Source organism: Chlamydotis macqueenii, chromosome 9 (assembly GCF_036417535.1).
Source record: "Chlamydotis macqueenii isolate bChlMac1 chromosome 9, bChlMac1.mat, whole genome shotgun sequence".
Lineage (NCBI taxonomy): Eukaryota > Metazoa > Chordata > Aves > Otidiformes > Otididae > Chlamydotis > Chlamydotis macqueenii.
Window position 1 is genome coordinate 21,845,761 of NC_141564.1, and position 22,173 is coordinate 21,867,933.

Genomic DNA, 22,173 nt, shown 5'->3' on the forward strand with positions numbered 1-22,173 from the left:
GGGAAGGTACTGAAAACCCAAACCCTGGCTGCGCCGAGTCAGTGTAATAAGGATAAGCAAATAAGGCAGAGATGTCTGAAAGAAATCACGGGGTGGAGGGTCAAGGTATTTTCAGACTCTGTATTTCCAAGTGATTTAAATTAAAATTTCAGAAGGCATCTCCTCTGAGAGAAAGTCTGAGTAGGTGTATTGCCTCTGTTAGCTGTCAGATCAGTGGATCTTAACAAAGTTCCCAAGTACAAAATGTTTTCAGAAATATTCAAAACCTAAATGCCCAAAATTATAGACAGACGGGGTGTCATCTCTTTCAAATGCTCATGAGGCAAAACAAAGGATAAATATTCACACCGCTTTTACATTGTGCCAGGATAGTCTCTAAACTTCTCACACCTACCTACAGATCGTATGAGAATCTTTTGCAACACAAACGGAATATATTATATGAATTCTACATATTTATACAATTGCATACGTATTTCCTGTCATAAATAATAAACATTGATAACTAGATGGACGCAAAGAGTCAATGATATATTTAAAAATAGCCTGTTCCCTGTACTTCTCTGGCACTTATCCTTCCCATTTTCAAACAACAGACTTCAGTATCAAAGACCGTTTTCCAAAGTTGTAGGGTCGTTCCACCTCTAAACAACCACAGTTCAGAGGCTGTTGAGAAGGGATCACGGCTGAAAACACAAGTACACAGATATCTAAATATTTATTAATAAAATATTAATTTTATAAATATTTTTAAATATTAAAAGTTTAAAAGCTCATTTAAAAAAAAAAAGTATTAAAAGCTCATTAAAAGTTTGTTTGTGGTACCAAAAAGATTCCCACATATTTCAATAGATAGGGGCTAATATTTCATTGTAAATTCAGGTTTTTTAAGCATTTTATTTCAGTGCATTCATATGTAAATACGTTCTTTATATTTCTCTGGATACTTTTACTTTCAGTATAATCTTAATGGAAATCAAGCTAACATTTTAAAATGGACTGGTATGCCATATTATATCACATGAATCTGTGCATAATTCAATATTCGGGAATCAAATTTACTGAATCCATTACAATCTTCTCTCTGCCATTTTAAAATTTGGTGCTTCAAAACTTGTTTGCATTCTGAACATAGTTTTGTATTTCATTTTTGACGTCTCAGATAACTATTTGATTTGACGCATCTTGTTCCAAGTGGAACTCACTGTTTGTTTCATAATAAAAAATTATTTTTCTATGTCAGAGCAAAGAAATTAAAAGCATCATCAAATATTTCTTTTCTACTTTACTTTTTTCCAAAATTTAATTTCTGTATATTCAGCCTGTTCTTAAGAAAAAATTGTCTTTAAATAGAGGAGACAGGAATACACCAAGGGAGCTTGGGGGCTTTTTTATTGGTTTGGTTTTTGGCTGGTTTTTTTTTGTTGTTGTTCTTTTGGTTTGGTTTGTTTTTGTTGTTGTTTGTTTGGGTTTTTTTAACATCAGCTCTAATTAGGAACGTTACACTAGGTTAAAGAATTCTAACACATTGCTAAGAAGGAGGATTAAATGTGATGATTAAAAATTGATGTGGTGTGGATTACTGCATGTCACTTGTGCTAGAACCATTTCAAAAAGTTCAGGATTTCTCAGGTCGCTCATCACATGATGCTGATTGTAGGAGCCTACAAAGAGCCTTCACACAGATCCAGTTACAAGGTAGTTATTTGTATTTTTGCTATTGAATTAATTTACGTATATACTGGAAAGCATAAAAGACCATAAAGGAGTTTATACAATCAGCCATAAAGGCAGAACTCTGGAAAGCTGACAGCTACACTACCACCAATGAAGTTTGGCTTTTGCAATAGAAACAGCTGTTGCACCTAATGAAAGCACTCAACGGTTTCTCTAATGCAGCAAAATGATAGCAGCGCCTATTTTCCAAATGGTTAAAGGGTCTGTCAGAATTGCCATTACAAACCACTGTTTTCAGAGTTTTATATTCTAGAGTCAGCCATAAAAAAATCCATTCAGGCTGAAATCTGACATAGAACGGCACAAAGCCTAACACCCAAACACTTTTCCTTTTGTCACAGTGGAGGGCTTATCAAATTAGTTTGAAATTGATCTGGGCAATTTTGAATTTACAGGAGTGACAAAGCAGTAATATATGTGTAGCTTCAAGTGTTTTGGGTGCTGCGCGGCTCATCTGAGTCACTGACAAATTTATGTTTTTAAGCAAATTAATTTATCAAATGGGCTAATTATTCTTGGAAGCTTTAAATACAGAGAAATGAAAAATGACCTTATAATTAGCCGGAGAATAGAGAACATCACTGTGCAGAAGATGCCTTTCTCAGAATTACCAGGCTGCAGACTCTCCAGTCACAGAGAGCTGACCCAGGAGAGCCTAGATTACCTTAGGAGAGATTAAGAAACATCCTCCTAGAGAGGCTCAGCCCAAGAAGTAGATACCCCTGAAGAATGCATTGGAGGCAGGAAAAACCAGCTGGGTCAGTCTCCCAAAATCCCTTTTCTCCAGGATTTTAATTGACCCTTTTCCTTGCAATCCCCTGGATAAAATGTGAGCTTTGAGTTAGCAATTTGGGGAAACAGACAGCTGGGTCTAAGACCTTTTAAGCAACTAACAGAGAGCCTGAGTCCCAGCCTAACTCAGGAACATTTTCCTTCAAAAATTTTTTACTACCTTCCTTCTTTTTATAGCTGTCAGAAATTCCCAAACTGAACTGGCCATTTTTGACTAGTGCTTTGCCAACAGAGTTACATGTGATGTAAGCAACGTCTGATGTGAACGTGAATGCTGGGACCAGTGATAAAGCTTGGCCTTGAGTAACTCAAGGATCCAAGTCCCTGCATGGCTGTTGCAGGACCTTAGAGCAGCTGCAGACAGGCAGAGGGGTTTTAAAGTATCTCAGATACATAAAAAAAGGCAGGAAGGCTTCTCCTTTCCTCTGCAGAGCCTTTGTTTCTCTGCAGTCTTGTAAGAGAAAAAACAAGAAGAGATTACTTTCCCATCTCATAAGAATAATTCATTAATAAAGCCTCACAATATTGTTACAGTGAGAGGCATTTCATTAAGTAAATAGATACTTTAGAGCCTATCAACCAGAAACTTTTGACATCCAAAGAGGAGAGCCAAATAAGTGCAAGTGCCAGTACGGCTCTGCTTCCCCTACGAGGATAATAATGTAGCTCTGCTTCTCCATTTAGCCCCTGGGCTTTCACAGCAGTTTCATAGGATCCTCTTACCATCATCTGAACAGCCAAAGGAGAGACAGGAGTTGGCAAATAAACACTTTCCTACACTTCCACATGTGAGACACTTCATAAAACCTTCACATCTGAGTTTACCTCAAGGGCATCACATACTTTGCAATTTAGATAAGTTATTATGCCCATCATTTGCTGAGCTCAGTGGAATGCCTGTTTCATAAATCTGAAAGCAGAGCAAACATGGGTGAGTGAATAAAAGAACAGATGTAACTTACATAAGGATAAGTATATAACAAAAGCTGCACTAATATATGTGAATATGAAATGAAGTAAAATTAGCCTAACATATTATGTAATCTTTTAGCCAGGCACACAGATTTTCAGTAGCTGACCTCTGCTTACTACATCTCCGCCTTCGGCAACAGCAGGGGAACACTGTCTGATGAACTGTGCTCTTCCTCTGACATTATCTCTTAATTGAAAATCAAGCCATGGAAAAGGGCCATAGACTCGCTAGGCTCTCGGTCAGCCAGAGGAGCAAGGAGGGAGATTCATGGTATGTTGATGGAAAGTGGACGTGTTGCTGAATAGTATTATGCTGGCTATGAGGACAGTTATTTGATGTATACGACCTTGTAACGTCTTGTAAAGCCATCCAAGCCCATGCCACAGCCACCGAGAACTGCGCTTGTTCTCAGGGCACGCAGGCTTCAAAAGTTGTTGCGTTTTGGTGCAGTCAACTCAAGAGAGTCTGAACTACCTGAAGGAAAGCAGTTCCTGGTTTGTTCTCATCTCAGGGCCGTGATGCAACTGCATGTTTCACAAACCCATGAACTCATTGCGTGAAGAGAGAGGGAAAGTAAAAGATGGGAAAGGACCAAAAAAGCACATTTTCTGATACAGGGGTGGAAGTCTAATATGTGATATCTAATGTCTAATGAAGCCAGAAAAGCACAAATGCAAAAGCAAAATAATGTTAGCGGCACTGATTCAGGTAGAATGAGACTGAAGGAAAGGAAGAGCAGAGCAACCAGGGAGAAATACAAAACGTTTGTGAGTTGACCAAAGACTAGCTTCATGCTATCTTAGCATGAAAATATATTAAGGCATTTAGAGAAAAAAACATATAGGCATTCTGGAAAGGATTAACTCAGAATCAGCAACAGCTTCGAGAGGGACAAGAAGAAACTATGGCAGAGGTTTCTAACCTGACACTCAGTGAAGTTTTCAGACCAGGCAGAGGAAGTTAGGAGAGTGCGTGAGTAGAAAATGAGATTTGCCCCACTGAATCTGAGGTGATACAGAAGAAATGTACGCAACCAGAGTCCCATTAATAAATTCAGCCCCACTGTAGGGAAAAATAAAATCGTGACAGAATTCACGGAGCAATTTTTGTAAGAGAGGGGTGACGATGGGATTTCAGGAGTTATCAGTACTTCTGGTCCCTGAATCAATTCCTGCCCTTCCGAGTCTCTGGTTCTCTGTGTCTCACACACAACAGAAGAAAAGATACCCCAGCAAGACATCTACATCTCCTTCAGCTACACTGGAAGAAGCACTTGCATCCTGCCCATTTCCCGCCTTCCAGACATCAGTATCTAATAAAAAGCTGAGGTATTTAGTGACCACACACTAAACTGCTATAGTGCCTGATCGCAACTAGACCAGCATTGGAATATGAAAAACAGGCTGTGACTCTAAGAAACAGTAAGCTTTCAGGCACACAAGGTTTTATTCAAGTCTGGAGCAGATGCAGGAAGTTTCAAGTTCGCTGTTCTACACCAGAAGGAAAGTTTCTGTAGATAAAAGCATGGGGTTTTTTTCCAGTTAAATCAGTTGGTCTAGTAACAGGTATCACCTATACCATCATTCTGTGGCCATCACAGCCACAACAAAACACTGCTAACACTATTGGGAAAAAGTGTTTTGTTACAGGAAAGGCTTTGGTCTATTCCACCAAGCTATGAGGTGCTAGAAGTCACTGGAATAATTTTAAATAGCAGCAAATCTAGCAAGTGAGCAGTAAATGTCCTAAACGTTGGAATAACGTAGCTGGCTGTAGCTGCCTGGCAGCTAAATCACGGGCAATCCTGGGCATTAACAATCCACTCGTATGGATTTAGATGAACATTTCCCCAGCCCTTGCTAATCATGTTGTCAGTTATAAATGAGCAGCCTGCTTACCTGCTGCCCTCTACCAGAGAAGGTCTCCAGCCCTATAAACACTTGCTACCAGGTATTTCTACTGCCGTGAAAAATAGCAGGAGTCAACAAGATTGCTCATAGCAAACACTGCACTGGACAGTGATTTCAGGAGAGCTTATAGAGTACAAAAGGAGCTGTGAGGTAGTTAATAAATGTAATTCATTACCAGCATCAATATTACTTTTATTCAGTCTCTCATCCACAAAACATCTTTCCTCCATCTGCTTTTAGCATTGGAGATTTGCTAGTGTGCTAAGAACCTGCTGGCAGACACCGGGTTTCAGTGTGTCACTGAACTCATTCTTCTACGATGGAAACGCACAACGGAGCTGTCGATCAGACTTCTTTCTTTAATGTGCATACAGATAATGTGAAAATACAGGCAGCTACGTGAAAATACAGAAACAGAGCATGAGGGACAACATATTTGTCTTTGGCATCGGCATCTGAAGCGGTGAGTGCTTCTAGAAGCATGTCCAAGGCAAGAGTTGTGCAGTCGGTTGGGTTGTATCACCAGACAAATGCAGGGAAATGACTTTGGCCTGCCTGTAGCGGTTCAGACCACGTGCTACTGCGCAAACCCACTCCCTTCCCAAAGCAACCATAGCAGCTCAAATGCGCTTCACTTAACACACAAAGAGTAAAATCACGATTCCCCCACCCTAGATTCTGAACAACCTTTGTTCTACCTGACCTTAACGGAAGGTATAGATTGGGATTTCATTTTTGTTGAAATATCAGTAGCTTTTCTCAAGCTTTTCTTCCACGCTCTATACAGCCATCCTTCCTTACTCGTAGGCCCTTCAAGTACTGTTCTTTGGTTATATTGACTCCAAAGAGTGCTTTAGCGAGTGGCTCTGCGAGACAAAGGAAAACGTTGAGAGGTACTTCATGTTTAAAGGCAGCTCTTTTGCCTTCTATTACTAATAGCTTCCAAGTAATAAAAATAGATTCTGTGTAACAGCAAAAAGGATCTTCTGGCATACATTATTTATAGCTCTTGCATGTATTTTCAAAATTGTCTATTTCTTATTTGACGTGACTCCCTCGATTTGTATTGGGATTTAGGAAGTTTGGATGTTTAGGCATTGTAGAGAATGCAAACACATGCAATCCATGTGAGACATACTTTTATGATTTTACAGTTTACAGGGTCTGCTTGCTGCTTATCCATCTACATTTTTTTCTAAACAGAGTTATTTTCCTAGAGGAGTTTGTCCTTTTGGGATCCTGGCTTTTTCTCATTTCATTCTAAACTCTTTTGCAGGTACTATAATTGATATTTTGCATTTGTATTCAAATTCATGTCGATCTTTTAAAAGATATGTGCTTTCAAGTTTGCTTGTGACGAGAATAGCTCCCCCAGTTTTGGATAAGCCACAAAGCTTCCTTTGGACAGTCAGTAAGCCACCGAACACGGACATCTGTTCCTTGGAACAGCCCCCTTGCAGCAAAGGTTGACAACTTCCGTGACATCTGTGGCCCATCAGGACTTGGACAAAACCAGGCTGAATGATGGATAATATCGCAGTGTTCCCTCCTCATAGCTGGTACACATCACGTAATTAGGAACCGTATGTGGGATGTCTTATCCCAATGAGCGCATAGGAAGGGCAAAGAATATGCTTGGGTTGTGGTGTTTCAGAGCAAAGCCAGATGCACCCAGGCAAGTTCAGAAGTGATTGATAGGACATTACTAGAAATGCAGTACATGGTTCAGAAAAGGAGATGTGAACTTCCCATAAAGCCCTGCTTTGAGGAGGAGGTTGGTCCAGATGACCTCCAGAGGTCCCTTACACTGAAATCTTTCGGTGATTGTAATTCAACTGCAGCCAGCAAGGGCTGCTTACATCTCCCTCCACACCGCGAGCAAATCAATCAGGATGGCATCCAGAGAGCTGGGCTGAACGCTCACAGCAGCCAGTCTCTCTCCTTTATCCATCACCGGACAACGTGTACAAAAGGGCAGGATTAGAAACATTTTTATATGCTATAAACAGGGCCTGTGCTGTTCCTTATCTTTGCGTGGATCTATATAATGTCACTTTCAAGAACTCCTGTAGGTCTGAATCAAATCCTAAGCCAAAAAGAAAACAGATATTGCCTCACCTGGTCAGACCCTCTGCAGTTTATCCCTCCAGCTAATCCTGTTGCATTGCCTGTTACCCCAAGAGCGCTGTGTTTTCGTTGCAGACGTAAACTGCATTGGATAAACGTACCAAACCCATCAGCATTTACAGATTCTGCCCAGCCTTAGAGAACGACGCAAAACCCTCTCAGTTAAGAACAAGCTGATCGCCTCAGTATTCACATGGACCACAGATCATTTTCTTCTCCAGGCAAACTCAGAACCAGAATTCAGAGCAGACTAATTGCCTTGTAGTCCATCCAGGTACTTCTGGGGCGCTAATTATGCTTTTCACCTTCTCACTCCATGCCAGAGTGAAAATGCCTTGATGTGTGGCAGTGAGGAAAGGCAGACACAACCTCTCTCATTCAGCTGATTTTCCCCAAGAATAAAAGAACAGAAATACTTTTGAGCCGTGGCCTGTCAGTGCCACAGCTCTGTGCTGGTGTCTCAGCAGCACAGCAAAGGCTGTGCCATCGAGGCCGGCAGCTTCTCGGTCCAAGGGCATACATGGAGGTTTTGTCCTTCCCATTCATTCCTCTGGCTTAAAAAACAGTGTCATTTCCTTCATGTGGGCCAAATAAGTTTGCTTTTCCTGACATGTTTCTCATTTTCATTCAGACTCAGCATTAGCACGTTGCTTTGATTCCCCAGGTGCCTCCATGGGCTCATGGGTATAAAACTGAAGGCAGACAGTTGAAATGCCAACGCTATATCTCCGTGCTCTTGCAGAAGCCCGGGTGTTTTCTCAGTGTTAATTCTGTTGCTTTTTGTTCTGCCCTTCCCCAAATCAACAATTTCCACCACATGTTCCACAACACATGATCAATGCAAGAATTTGAAGCTCAAAGAAGAATTTGGGGGCAATGCAAAATAAATGCAACATTAATGTAAAGAGCACAAAATGAACTCCACTGACTACTTGGTTCATTTTCAAATTTCTGTACTCAGACCTCTACACTTCTCTGCTTAGCCTCATCCCAAAGCACCTGTAGGTAGCCCATGGATGTGCTTGGACTGAGCATATAATTTGCTTTAAAGGCATATTTTCTTTTTATTTCTTCCCTCTTTCCATTTGTTCTTCATTCTGTCCATTCCCTTTTTTTTTTTCCTCTGCTCCCTCCATTTGATCACAGGGGCCAGGCTAAAGAGAGAAAGAAAAATCCAGTGAACGAAATAGGGTCAAGAGCAGCCTGAAATCAGAAGCTGGTGAGAAAGAAACAGGAGGAACTTGAATAGATGGGCACTAAGGAGCCTCTAGCTGGGCCTGGGCTGTAGAGATTGATCCAAAGCAGAAGTGCTGCCACTGCACCGCTGGGAGTAACCAGGGGGTGAATGCTCAGAATATCTTGAAAGTAAGATGTCATAACAGCGCAGGATTAAAAATAGGCTGAAGTCCAATTTGTCTTCATAAGTTCTCAGGTCACCAGGCACTTGAGGAAAAGACCATAAAGACACTGTATAGCCATGCAGATAGGAGAATGAGTGGTTTCATATCTTCAGGAGAGTCTTTAAGGGACTTCACTCCCAGGATGTCAAGCAGCAAGTTCAGCTGCCGAGAGCCGAGCACAGCCCCTGCAGACGGGATGCGCTGCTGCTGAGCAGCTCCCAAGCAGTCCGCAGCACACATGGATACTATGTGGATTGGGGATTAGAGGTGGGGAAACACAATCCAGGTACAAATAGTGCAAAGGACTGACCCAGCATTGTTGATCTCTGCGCACGTTGGGATCGGGCCCGAAACGAGCCTCACGAGAATCACGGGCAACACCAGCAGCAAACGCTCTGCTGTGAACCAAGTTCTGCAGAGCTCTTCCCTCGGGCTGCAGCGCTGCTTTAGCCTACATAGTATCTGTAGGGTTCTGCTATATAACCCTGGGATTTGGTCTCAGCATCAGTCTGTATCCAGCTATTGCTTTGCTTGGGAATAAGTCACAAGTCTTTACCAAAATCCATTTTCCTACAACAGCTGTTACTCTAACGCTAGTCACGTTCGTGCCGGCTACAAACTCTGTCCTTCTACCTACTCTCATTTAAACAGTTATTGGGTGAGGGGGGTAAAGAAAAAAAGTGAAGCTATTGATTTAAAAAATTTGCATTTCCCAATGAGAGCCTCGAAGGTGGCTCACCGCAGTCAGACAGCACAAGAGCGGGCACAGGAAGGCTTTAAATCAAGGCAAAAAGGCAGAACATAATGCTTCCAATTTACTTCCCTAAAATGAAATGTGCAAGCTAAAAAGCCATGAATAAGCACTACTGAACACTGCAGCCACCAAAAAGAGATTTTTAAGCTATTCTCCCCCCCTGCTCCTTTATCTTGTCAAGAGACTGTATTTTCATTGTGTTCATATGGTAATTTAAATCATGCCAGGGCTCAGAGCATACAGTGTAATTGTAAGTCAGCGAAGGTTTGAATGCCATCACTGCTGTGCAAACATCAGCTCATCAGCTGTGTCAGTAACATTGCAATTATGTAAGCAACTATTATTTCTACCCCGATATGCCATATTAGAACTTATTTTGGGGGCTGGAGCTGTCAGGTATTCTATAAATATGAAAAGCACACAACAGCTGCGGAGCCGTGGTTCGAGGTAAGAATGTCATTCCACTGGGCCTTTGTGGTGGCTTCACCATCCTTTAGGATGGTCCTAAAGGAGCTGCTGGAAAAATCGTTGCTTTTCTGGTGCCCCTTTGCCCTCACCCTAGACCCTACTCATCACCGGGGACCCGTTTCCCTTCCCCTTAGCACCCTTTGTGCTCACCCAAAATGCAAGCACTCGCCCCAAAATACTTTTAACCGCAGCAGAAAGTTGCGTAGACATTTTAATTTGGTCTGTTGCAGAAGAGTCTTGGGGGTTTGGTGATCATTTTCAATATGGCTAAGCCCCCAGACCGGAGCTTGGCACTAAGCGATTAGTCTTTCTGAGACTTCCCGTGTGCTTTTCGCCAGGTCAATGATTTCCTAAGCTTTTATTTCAGCTTCTTACAAATGAGGCTAGCATAATGATTCCTTTCTCTAATCCTCCACGTGTTTATATGGTGAGCACATCACAGCAGAGCCAGCCCGCAAAGCTGCCTCCAGAGAGCCCCAACCTCCCCGCGCTCCTGGTGTGGTTGAACTCTTGGCAACAGCGGAGCAAAAGCCCACAACCACATCCCATCAAGGTTCACCAACGCGGTAGAAAACCCTTTTCCACAGCATCATGCATGGTGCTATGCAAAGCCCATCTGTTGCAAATGTCGCCCCTGCAAGCTTCGTGGGGAGGAGGAGGCAGAGCTCCTCTCCCAAACGCAGTCCTTGTGCCCTCAGCACCCCAGGGAGGGAGAAATAATGGTCCGTAAACTGTTCTGCTTGCCTCGTTGTCTCTCTATCGCACACACACACATGCCTGACCAACACAAACCATGGCCAGAGCGCGAGTGCAGGGCTGAGGAGCACTTTAGTAACAGCTCAATAAATGGATAAATACAATAGGAAGCCACGCTCAAAACAACTCACAGTCAGCTGTTTTGTGTTGTGCCTAAGGAAGCAACGCTCCACTGAACGTGTGTCAGGATGATAGATTAGGACTTTTAATTTTTTTTTAAAATATTTCAGCTTAAAATGCAATTGGAAGATTGATTTTTTAGATCCTTACATTATGTAGGGTCTAGGTCTTGAGCATAACTCAGCGTGAAGGGAGATGATTCTCATCTTCACCTCACAGAAACGCTGCACTCCGCAGAGGCTGACAAAGGGTATGAACAAAGGTAAGGTATGGGGAGAGACAGGCATAAAGCTGTGAATGCCTGGCATTTACAGAATTCCTGTACACAGTACTATTAATCTGTATTTTTAGTTGTTTTGAAATCACCCCTGCAAGGAAGATGTGTCTATCTGAATGTACTCTCTAATAGAATAATAAAGTTTTTATTTTAGGGGGACACTGAGGTCCTGTATTCTTTTACTGTATTCTGTAGTGTATTGTATTCATGGGAAAACATATTTATTCAGAACTTCGTTTTGATGTAATAGAAAAATGGCTCTTGCCACAGCAATGGGGAATACTCATTTTTCTCCATGTGTTGATTTTTGGCACATAAATGCCAGAAGCCTCTGTTCTCTTTCCTTATCAAGAAAAACTTGCCTGAGATTAATTTCCTCATCATCCTTTCCTTTTAAAGTGGCTGATTTTCAATGCCATTTAAAGACAGAGTTGTGATAAATTCCTGTTTTCAATGTACACATTTCAATGAAAGAATCTATTCCACAGCAGTAAAGTAATTGAATCCAAATAGAAAGGGGAAGGAAAAAAAAAAAAAAAAAAAAAGAAGAAAATCAGGTACCACTACTCCAGCCAATTGTGAGAGAGATGCCTTCAGGTATTTTTCTTTCTAATGACAATTACCTTTGAAATAAACTAATTGCAAAAGTTTTAGAAGTTTTTAAAGAGGGGATGGGACATGCTTCTGACACCATTTCTTTATAATTGCAGATTGGACTAATTGAAGACTATTTATACCAAGCAGAGGACAATTACCTAAAGAGAAGGCTGAGAACAGCTAGGACAGGAAAAATGAAGAGGACTGAAAGCACAGCAACATTATAGGCTAGGAAATACAAAATTGTCCCTTGACTGCTCTGAAGACGTGGCCACACAGCAAACAAGAAAATTAACACTGTAGGTATTGGGTAGACAGGTCAACAAAAGCCACCTTTCCACTTAATAAGCCTTCCCCTCATTACAGGGTATCTTTAGCAAAACACCCCCACACTTCATTAGTCCTGACTGCTTGGAATAAAGGTTTGTGAAAGGTTTCTTTCAAATTGTCTTGTTTATTTAAACAGTAACACCCAGCCAAAAAGGGGCCTGTATTTTCTGCTCTGAGAATATTCTGCATCCAAACTCTGTTAAGATCCTCCTGGTTTGATTATCGCAGAAGCAGCACTGAAAACAGGAATCCCTCCATCCTCAGCTAAGAGGAATTCCGCCTCACACTGCCTTCTTTCCAAATTAATGCCTTACACTACAGATATTGGTACAATCCACAGGTGAAAAGTGGCATCCCGCATCTTAGGGCTGCGGCAACTACAAGTGCAAGAAATGCAATGCTACGCAAAGATAAAGAAAATTTTAAGAAGAGCCCAGCTGTTGGCCCACACATAAGAATGTGAAGTCCTTCACTCTCATCTGTGCCCTAAGGATGATTTTTTTTCCCCATTAGATGGTAATGCACAAACGCTCCAGGGAAGAGAATAACTGTGCCTGCCTTCTCCAGTGCAAATCTCTTGGTTAAGGATCAGCGACACGTCTCGCGCTCCGACGGCAGCAGTCTGTCACTCAGGCACATCTTACATCACTTCGGTCTTCAAGGGAGCACAAGTTCCCAAATCCCTTGAGACCTGTCATCAGTGAGCAAAGCAACGCACCTACATTTCAATAGGCACCATCTTACCAGATGATGTTTGACAGGCGTCCCCAGCTGATGCGCGCAGCCTCTTCTAAGGCTGGCGTTTCCTTTTTGTTCACTGTGTTTACTTTGTAAGAAAATAATCTCATCCTAGAAAAACAGCATTCATTTCATTATATTGTCCCATTGAAGCGTGACTTCACCAGAAAAAGATAGAAAGAAAGGAAAAATCCACCCCCCAGCCCTAAGATTTAATTAAAAATCCAGGATCTCAAAGTTATTTAGCCGCTTAATTCCCATTATCTATTTATCACAGATAGGAGTCTAAATCCTACAGATTTTTAGCTGCTAGAGACCATCTTCCTAGGCTCTCATAAAAGATTTTTGAAAACCAAGAAAGAACGGGCAAAAGCTTTGATGGTCCTTTGCTCATTGTTAACCGAGTAAGAATAAAGAAATCTTTTTGAGAAAATCTGAGCTAGCTTGAGCTCCTGAAACGTGCGGGACAGAGAAACGAAGAGTTATTGCCCTTTGGAGACGGCATTATTTTGCTATGGAGTTGGTTTTGTCAGATGAAGTTTTATGACACATAGTGGCAATCATCCATCTTTGACGAGCAGACACACACTAAATCAGAAAGACTGCTCCCCACGGATCATCAAGTCACAGTCAACACAGTTTGGTAAATCATGAGGCTCTTAAGCAAATACTCTCAATTTAATGCAAACTGGCTTATAATTCTGCAATATTTAATTGCAAAATCAGGAATTTTCACCGAGAATGATGAAAAATAATAAAGTGCACAGAAACCAGGTGATCTTTTGGAACAAAACAGCAGCATCACCAGTGAAAAACAGTTGTCTGTGTGACATGAACAAGTTGATCCAAGCGCACCGAGAAAGGTGTACCAGCCTCATCGCAGAGCCTTGTGAGAGACCCAGATCCGAGACAAGATGTGACATTTCACTTCTCAGATATCAGGCAGGGCAGAAAACCTGTCTTACGCTGCAGATCAATACATCCCTGAGAGAGAGAGAGAGGCCATAGCCCAAATCAATCTGTAAGGTGTCGGAAACATCTCGGCCCACGCCTGGCTACAGTGCCCTTTAGCCTCCAGAAACCCACAGACTAAAGCAGTTGTCAGGAGATGAAGTCAGCTATGAAATAACACACAGCAAACGTGAAAGGAGCCTCTGCCGTGGAGAAAGGCGTTGCTGTTTTCCAAAAATAACCGTTTGTATTGCACAGATTCCCAGGCCAAAATCTGTATTTTATTCAGGACTCGTTGAGAGTCAGCTCTACTCCATGCACGTGGAGGGTGGAGTGGATTTCTGGTGCTTGCTGCGTGCAGCATAGTTTCTAAAGCATGAGGTTCACTAGGATCACCTACAAAAATTGAAACACTTAACAATAATTAACTTGCCTTTTGTAGAAACTGCAGGCTGTATTATAATGATTCTCCAGCCTCCTAACTTGCTATTTCTACAGGGTGGTAACATATCCCACGGACCCTCTCATTCACAAAATACGATTACAAGTTGAACTTCATTCTTCATCCTCCTTTTTGTTAAGGGCACATTAAAAACAGTCTGGCCCTTGGTTGCTGTGGCTATTTTAGTCTCATACACAAGGACACATCTAGGACCACTCCCCAGGAGTCCCACTTTCAGACCACTTCACTTTCAAAGCCGAGTTTCCAAATGAACGATGGGGGCTTGTTTCCCTCCATCACAGAAATTCCTTTTCACAAAAAAAAAAAAATTATTTATCTGTTGACAGCTAGGTTCACTGGCCCCAGGCAACTGGTGTCAGTTGAAACCACTCAATGAAAAGCAAGGAACACTATACCAACTTAAAGAAAGGGAGGGGGGAACAAAAGTAGAAATAGCCTCTCCTCTTAGACTGCCTCATAACTCTCCTGCTTACTGTTGCAATCCTGGCTTCCTTGTACATGCCCAGACTTCTGTACTAAGCCCTGGAAGGGACAATGAGGGACAGGAACAGTCAGGTGTTGGGTATAGGTTTACTGTTGGCTTACAACAAACACTAACTACACTCAGAGAAGGTAGACCAGATAGTGTTTGGTCTTAAAACCAAATCAGAATTAAATCAGCATCCTCCTGTTGCTAATCTCCCTCTGTTGTCAACGAGAGGGATAACACTCAGAAATAATATGGAGCACCCCAGTCATGCTCCTGCCTCTGCTGGTATCTCCCTCCAGCTCCGTTTTTTCACACCAAAGGTGAAGGAGAAAAGAATGGTTACCTCAAGTTTGCCTTCAAATCTGACCATAGAGAATGCGTGCTCCTGAGAGCAAGCAGTCTGACAGCCCACTCCAGGTGGCCTCTCAGCAATTAGCATATTAACACCTCTAAATAAAACACCTCATATTAAGAAATCTATAAACTAGTAATGAGTTTATCAATACCAAAGACATACGAGGGATATTAGGCACCAGAGAGTACTTCCAAAACAAAGTCCATTGCTAAAATTGGAAGAATCTATGTACATATACACCATACTGTACCTACAAGCCAGCTGAGAAGTCGTACAGATGTAACCTGCTGCTTATTCAGTGGCTCGATGTGATCACACATCTTTAATCTCAAACACCAGAACAACAGCAGGCCACAGTTTTATATTTTTCCATTTGAACTACAATCATTGTCACAGGACCCAATTTCACATCGGGCTGTTTCTTGTTCATGTTGCAATTCATCATGAGAAGACGTGAGATCTAAGATACCTCGGCAAGGCATAGTCCATGAATAATGCAGTGCGTTACTTTGACCTTTTCGGTTTGCTTTGTAGTATGATTGGCCAACCGTTCCTGTCCTCCCCTGTTAACCACCCCATTAACCTGGGAGGAGAAGGTGGAACGGACAGACAATTAGCCGGCAGAATACTAAAAAGGTTAACACAGGAGCACACAGCCCTGGCTTTCTTGAGCTTTAATGGGTATTAAGATTCTGAAATCTCTTTCCACTTTCAAAGTCTGCAGGGAAAAAATAAGAAATCTCACAAGATGAACTTTGTTCTCATTTCAGATTATAACCATGTAGTTCCTTTCAGATGTCACACGTGGATGATTCTAGTTTATGCGTGAATAAACTGAGAAGAATGTTTATTTTTACCCCTCTCAATATGGAGAATATTCAATTAGAGCGGCAAACTTTTTCTTTGAAGCTGGTCATTCTTAAGTAAAGGAAAATTGGAGAAAGTAGAGGCGAAAAAGCTCCATACGGCAGCCGCCTTTAAAAAGGTCACACTTGCTACGCTAACTACGTGAGCTGAGTCATTCCAGTCATTTCCTAGTCAAAGAGAGGAAATGGTGGAATTTTTCCATCCCGTGGGCCGTCAGCTGCAGAGAGCTTTATCTTGGTATTCACCAAGATTACGGATCTCACGTGTCTCAGGCACACGTAGAAAATGAGGCACAGCAGGTCTTGGTGGAGTTTCAGAAGTGCCTGGTGAAAGCAGCTGCCCCATTTCTCTGGGTTTTCATACATCTTTGTAAAATCTTGCCTTTTTTTTTTTAAAGATCACACCATCATGAATGACACAAAGTTTTACAGGCAAGTGTCAGAAAAGTTTTTCTGAAGCCTTGTAGTCAAAAGGCCTAGTTTCAAGACTTAAGGAGCTTCTTTGCTTGTAAAGATTTTCTAAACCTTACTCTGATGGTTCAGGTACGATGACCTGGGATAGCTTGGTTTTCAGATGCTGCCATATTCTTGTCTTTGCACAAATGTGTCACTTTGAGTTACTATTAATAGCAGTGATGTTAAATACTTGCTTTGGACGGAAGAAATCAAGGCAAAGAGAAAGGGACCTTTTTACTACCCATTGGAATGCCAGATTTTACATTTATTACTGGTATTGACCGTAATAACATAGAGTCTTTTTTATTATCTCACAGCAATAATACAATCTCTGTTTTGTTTAAGGTGAACAGTGGTATTCCGACAGGAAGAATTACTAACAAAGAAAAGATAAAGCTTTAAATTATAAAAATTACTTTCATGGTTTCTCTCTGTAACACATTTTAAGTCCAGAAGGGACCATTAAGATCACCTATATGCCAAGGATTTTCACACTGTGCTTTCTGATATATGAGATCTCAAGTAACGTACCATTTCTTTTGACCCTTGCTCTTGAGCATTATCTTGATGGATTTTTATGAACTACTTACAGAAACATTCACACACTTGGGGCACACTCACAAATTGAAAGAGATTAGAGAAGCAGGATTTTCTTTCAGAGGTGCGGTTGTTCTTTCTGGAATAAAAATTCTACTGTGTTTTTGTGATAATTTCAGTGACTGAAATCAGCACAAAGAAAAGTTTATCAGATGCAATATCTTTAAATGTGTTGGCTTGAAAAGATTGGCTGTAGCAATTTCAATGGGCCCTTATTGTTGATTTCAAGTCTGGAATAGCACTGCATATTTCTGGGCAGTTCGTGAGGAAAGTTACAGCAGAGTTATACCATTTATGAGCTCTCCTTAACTCTACCCACTGCCGTGCAGGACAGGAAGGACAAGAAGAACTCCCATCATCGCAAGAAGAACTTCCAAACTCAACAGCTCATTTCTACAGATGACTATCACAAATTAAAACCTATCACAGATTAAGAGAGCAGTAATACTATCAGGAACCAGATTAAATTCTGAGTATGTTGAATAGAAAAGGCAAATGAAGAGAAAGAAAAATAAAGACACTCCATTCCTGCATTTGTTCTAGTGTCAGGGTGACCTAGGGAGTACCTACAGCAGTGAATGGATTGTCCCCACTGCAGATAAAGAGCTAAAACCCTTCTTGTGCTTTGTGCTCACTAAATGAGAGCTGAGGTGATCCGTGAGAGAATAAGAGTGCCTGGAAACACGCTGAGTTGTTATACCGCCTTGAACAGTTTCTCTCCAGAGCCTCCTTTATAAGCAACACAGCAGTAACTTTATTTTTGAAATATATTTATCCACCACTATTGTTAAACGTGCCCTAAGAATTTTTGTTTTCCGGAGGGACAAAACCATCAGCTTTTACATATCAACAAACAAGCAGAGTGAAAGCTTTTTTTCGTTAAGATATGGACTGTCACTTTTTGTGGGGGTAAAAAGCTGGGGGTGCATAAAACCGAATTCTGCCACTTAATTAGTAATCAGCAATGATCTGTCAGAGTTACTCTAATTCATGAACTGTTAAGCCAAAACGAAAATGGCAAGTAATTAGACTGTATCCATTAGAGCTTCACTTGCACTCACTCATACAGCTAGGGTTTCAATCTGGGGAAGAAATGGAAGTGTGAAACTCCTTAATATATTCAGCTTTTTAATTAGCAGCCAGTGCTGATTTGCCAACTCTAATGCACGAGTGATTGAAACACAGAAAAAGACACATTTTTTAAATTGTTTATGCTTATATTTACATTCTCTCCAGGCTGAAACATTGGAGAAACCACTGAAATATCATCTTTGCCATCACAGAGCAGCAGAAAGCATGTAGGAGCTTACAGTCCAACATAGCCAACGAATTACTGGCTGTTTGGGTAAAGACAGAAGTTGAATATTTATGAGAAGTTGTTAGTATCTCCAAACATCAACAAATAAACATTACCGTTTTCAACCATACGCAAAACAAAATCTCCAAAAGCTCAGGTAATGCAGTTTATATTCCAGTCAATCCCATTTTAAATAATCCATTAATAAATGAACAGCGTGCTTACCAGGCTGTTGTGCGTTCCTCGACCTCTGGATGAGGAGGTGGCAGCGGAAGAGAAATGCAAAAAATCATCCTTTACCCAATCTTCACAGGTGCCAGGGAAACCTGAGCTGGCAAGGCAGAACCAGAAAGCACCTGGGCTTTCGCAGGCACAAGATATTACCTCTCTCAAAAGAGGATGGGCTCCACAGCACAGTAAGCTCAGCAGCAAAGCTGGGCTCTCCAGCACCAGGCCCAACGCCACTTCCTTCTTCCTCAGCCCTCAGAGAAATCAGGGTGCTCCAGGGAGTGGGGAAATGAGAGGGATAAGTATTCTCCTCCTTTTACCTATGTTCATATAAATATCAGAACTTTAACTCCTTAATTTCACCAATATAAAGTACTCACACTAGGCCTCCCTGCATAGGGTAAAAATAAAAGGATGCTTCACATCTCATCGTAAGCATTCTTTTTTCACTACTTCATAAATATATGTATTTCTAGACACAAAAACTTGCTTCAACAGCAGAGTGCAGCTCCCACTCCACTCACATTCGATGCTTAAAGTCAGTATCAGCGTGTGGGTCAGCTGATAAAGGCACCAAGACAGCTTAAACCAATTACAATTTGCAGGTAGGGTGGTAATTGCACTTCTAACTGCCTAAATTAGGCACACAAATACACGGTTGCAGTTGTGCTGAAGCCCATAGAATGCTCTGTACCAGCTGAAAATCCAGCCCTAAATACTGGTAATGGTCTTATCCACAACCGACTTTTGTTTGCCCAACGCCTGACAGTGTTACATCTATGTCACTAGATGTTTAATTAGTTCACTTTCATGGTGTTCTCATTTCCATTTTAGCTTTGGTTACTGATGGGAGAGAGCAGGTTTCTGGCTCTGCACTTAAAACCAATCCCAAGGCAAAGAACGTGGCACCAGTTTGCCTTCGCCCTTCCAACGTCAGCTGCATAGAGCACTCAGCCAACATTTTAAGCGTCAACAGCTTTTGTGTTTTTAAAGTACATTCTAGCTATCCCTCGTTTCGACTCTGATGGCTGGCTTTCAGAGGTTGTAAACATCCATCTCACTGTGCAGCCTTCAGTGCCTATTTTTGAAACAGCGACTATTTTTCTGTAAAATACAGGTCAAGCCGTCCTGTTGAATCTACAACAGATTCAGAAACAGGTGCTCTCAAGCAGCTGTAATCTCTTCACCTCTTCTGTTTGAACAAAAACACATAAAAGATTAATCATCCTTGTGCACAAATGCTTTAATAGCTTGCCACAAGTGTATGTTTACGAATTCTAGGTATAGGTTTGTGAATGGCGCAGACTGAGCTACGTAAGAAAGTTTACATGATTTGGGTATCAACAAAAGGAGAAGAGTTCAGCTCCAAGTCCCTCGGCCAACGGCTGGCTTCTTTAGTATCTCAGTGGGGTTGTTTTTTTTCTAATTTTTGTAAGCAGGCAAACAAAACTACTGCTTCCTTATACATCACCCGGCCTCCATACAAGCTTTAGTCTACACACTCCCTCTGAACTACCACCCGATAGCTATACAGGCTCCTTAAACACCATCTATATTATAAACTTGTGAGCAATATTCTCTATTTCAACTAGTTACTAAGATAGGTTGGTAGCATAATGCATAATTTTCTCAAAGTGTTGGAGGGCATGCTCAAATATTAACTCTATGGCAAAGAACATATAGCACACCTACTCAAAGGAATTTTCTTCTTGGAGCACTCCCACCCAGAACTTCAATGCTAACAAGGGAAGCGAGGAAGCATGCTGCTAGAAAACTGCATTCTCCTTGAAAGTTTGGATCAGAGCAGTGAGACATCCCCACTCAACACCCACCCAACAGAAGACCTTTTCCTTTGATAGCTGTTCTTCAATTTTAAGAGCCACCAATTTAGAACAATGGTCAAGAGTAAGGATTCTTGTAGCAATGAGCACGAGCTCATTGAACCATTTGATTTTGTACAGCCTACAAGAAGAGAAAGTTGTGTTTCAAACAAAGATCATCTTTTGACCTCCTCTTCAGAGAGCTGCAGTCTTTCTGAATGAAAACGCTGACTGTGGGCTGGCAAACTCTTCAGCAGAGTGGTAAGTCAGCGTGAGCCTGGTTAGGAAGAAATGTCCTTTTTATCCCAAGTTTGTTCCTTAAAGAGTTGCAGAACAGTTTTATTGATACAGAAATCTCATCATAAAGGCTTAAGAAATTATACTTAATTCAACTAAACTCTCTGAAATTAAATTTTAAAAACTATGCTACTAAGGAGATCTGACTTGTCTGTATCATGATTGAAGCCAAGTGTTGCACAAAACCAGATGACTACTGTTACTCAACAAGGCACATCCCATAGCAGCTAGATGGTAAAAGTATCATTGTTTAAAATTCTGAGTTTGAGGACCAGTCTCACCTAATATTTCAGAAAATATCAACCAAAATACCCCTCCAAATTATGTACTCGTTCTAATGCTACAACATGTGCATGTAGGGTTGGAAAAGGAAAAGATGGGGGCAAACTTCTAATTTGTAAAAATTTCTTATTTTTGCTTGTTTCTGATACTCTGGAGCACCTCTCTAACTTGGAAAGCTCACTTCCACCTCTAATCCTGCTCTGTCACATACTCAAGTTTCTTGCTGCTGTGCGACAGCTGTAAAAGCAATATGCATGCTCTCCCACTCCATTATCCACTCCCTCAACAGAAACACTGAACAGACCCCAGGGAGCCCCACTCAACATGACCACAGTGGACATGAACAACATTTGCTGCCCGCTGAGCAGAAGTCAGCCAGTTTTCTATTTGCTCACCAGCAGTTTCCCCTCTGCTAGGAAACTTAGAATCCTGTCACACAAGGTAATACCTTACTGAAATTGGGTCAGATGATTCCTGCTTTTCTCTCCAGTATCCAAAAAACTTGTTGCACTGCTCGAGTTGATTAGATTGAGAACAAGTTGTCAAACCAGCAAATTGGAGTTAGTTATTACCTATCAGCTTGTTATTTTAACCCAAAAATCTCACTGTTTTCACTTCTATCTCACTGAAAAACTTCCGGTCCTCTGAGAGCCAATATCCAAAAAGCAGTCAAGGGCTCCAGTGCAGTCCTAAGACAGAGAGCAGTAGCATATCCTCCCACCAGGTTGAGACTAAACATGCCTTCAATTAACTGTGCAAGAGTGCATCACCTTGGAGCGCAGTCAAAGGGCAGCAAAGTAATTAATACGTTGTCAGTTTTAAATTATCTCATTTAATGACAAGGAGAGTGAGCTGCCATTTTTCTTAGTCCTAACATAAGAATTTCTTTTCTTAACAGTGCACCTGTTTAATAAAAATAGAGACATCTTGTGCTAAAACTTGACAAAACAGGTTAATAATGCATCCAGAACACAGGAGGAGATACAGTCACACTGGAGACATGCATAGTCTTCCTCATTCTTCTTCTCCAAGAGCTAGCAAGACTGAGCAGAACTAGTTTCTCCACTAGAAAGTTAAGCACTGAACAATTGTTTTCATTCATTTCGCAACAAC

The 22,173-nt window shown here is 41.4% G+C and overlaps 1 protein-coding gene across 1 annotated transcript in view; it reads left to right on the forward strand.

The window, feature by feature from the left end:
* SPATA16 (spermatogenesis associated 16) overlaps window positions 1-12,272 on the forward strand; it is a 77,493-nt gene extending 65,221 nt beyond the window's left edge. Inside the window, exon 10 of the mRNA XM_086754918.1 lies at window positions 12,025-12,272. Within this exon, the coding sequence (XP_086611044.1) occupies window positions 12,025-12,138 (114 nt within the window). The 3' untranslated portion in view covers window positions 12,139-12,272. The remainder of the gene's footprint in view (window positions 1-12,024) is intronic.
* Window positions 12,273-22,173: the final 9,901 nt, after the last annotated feature.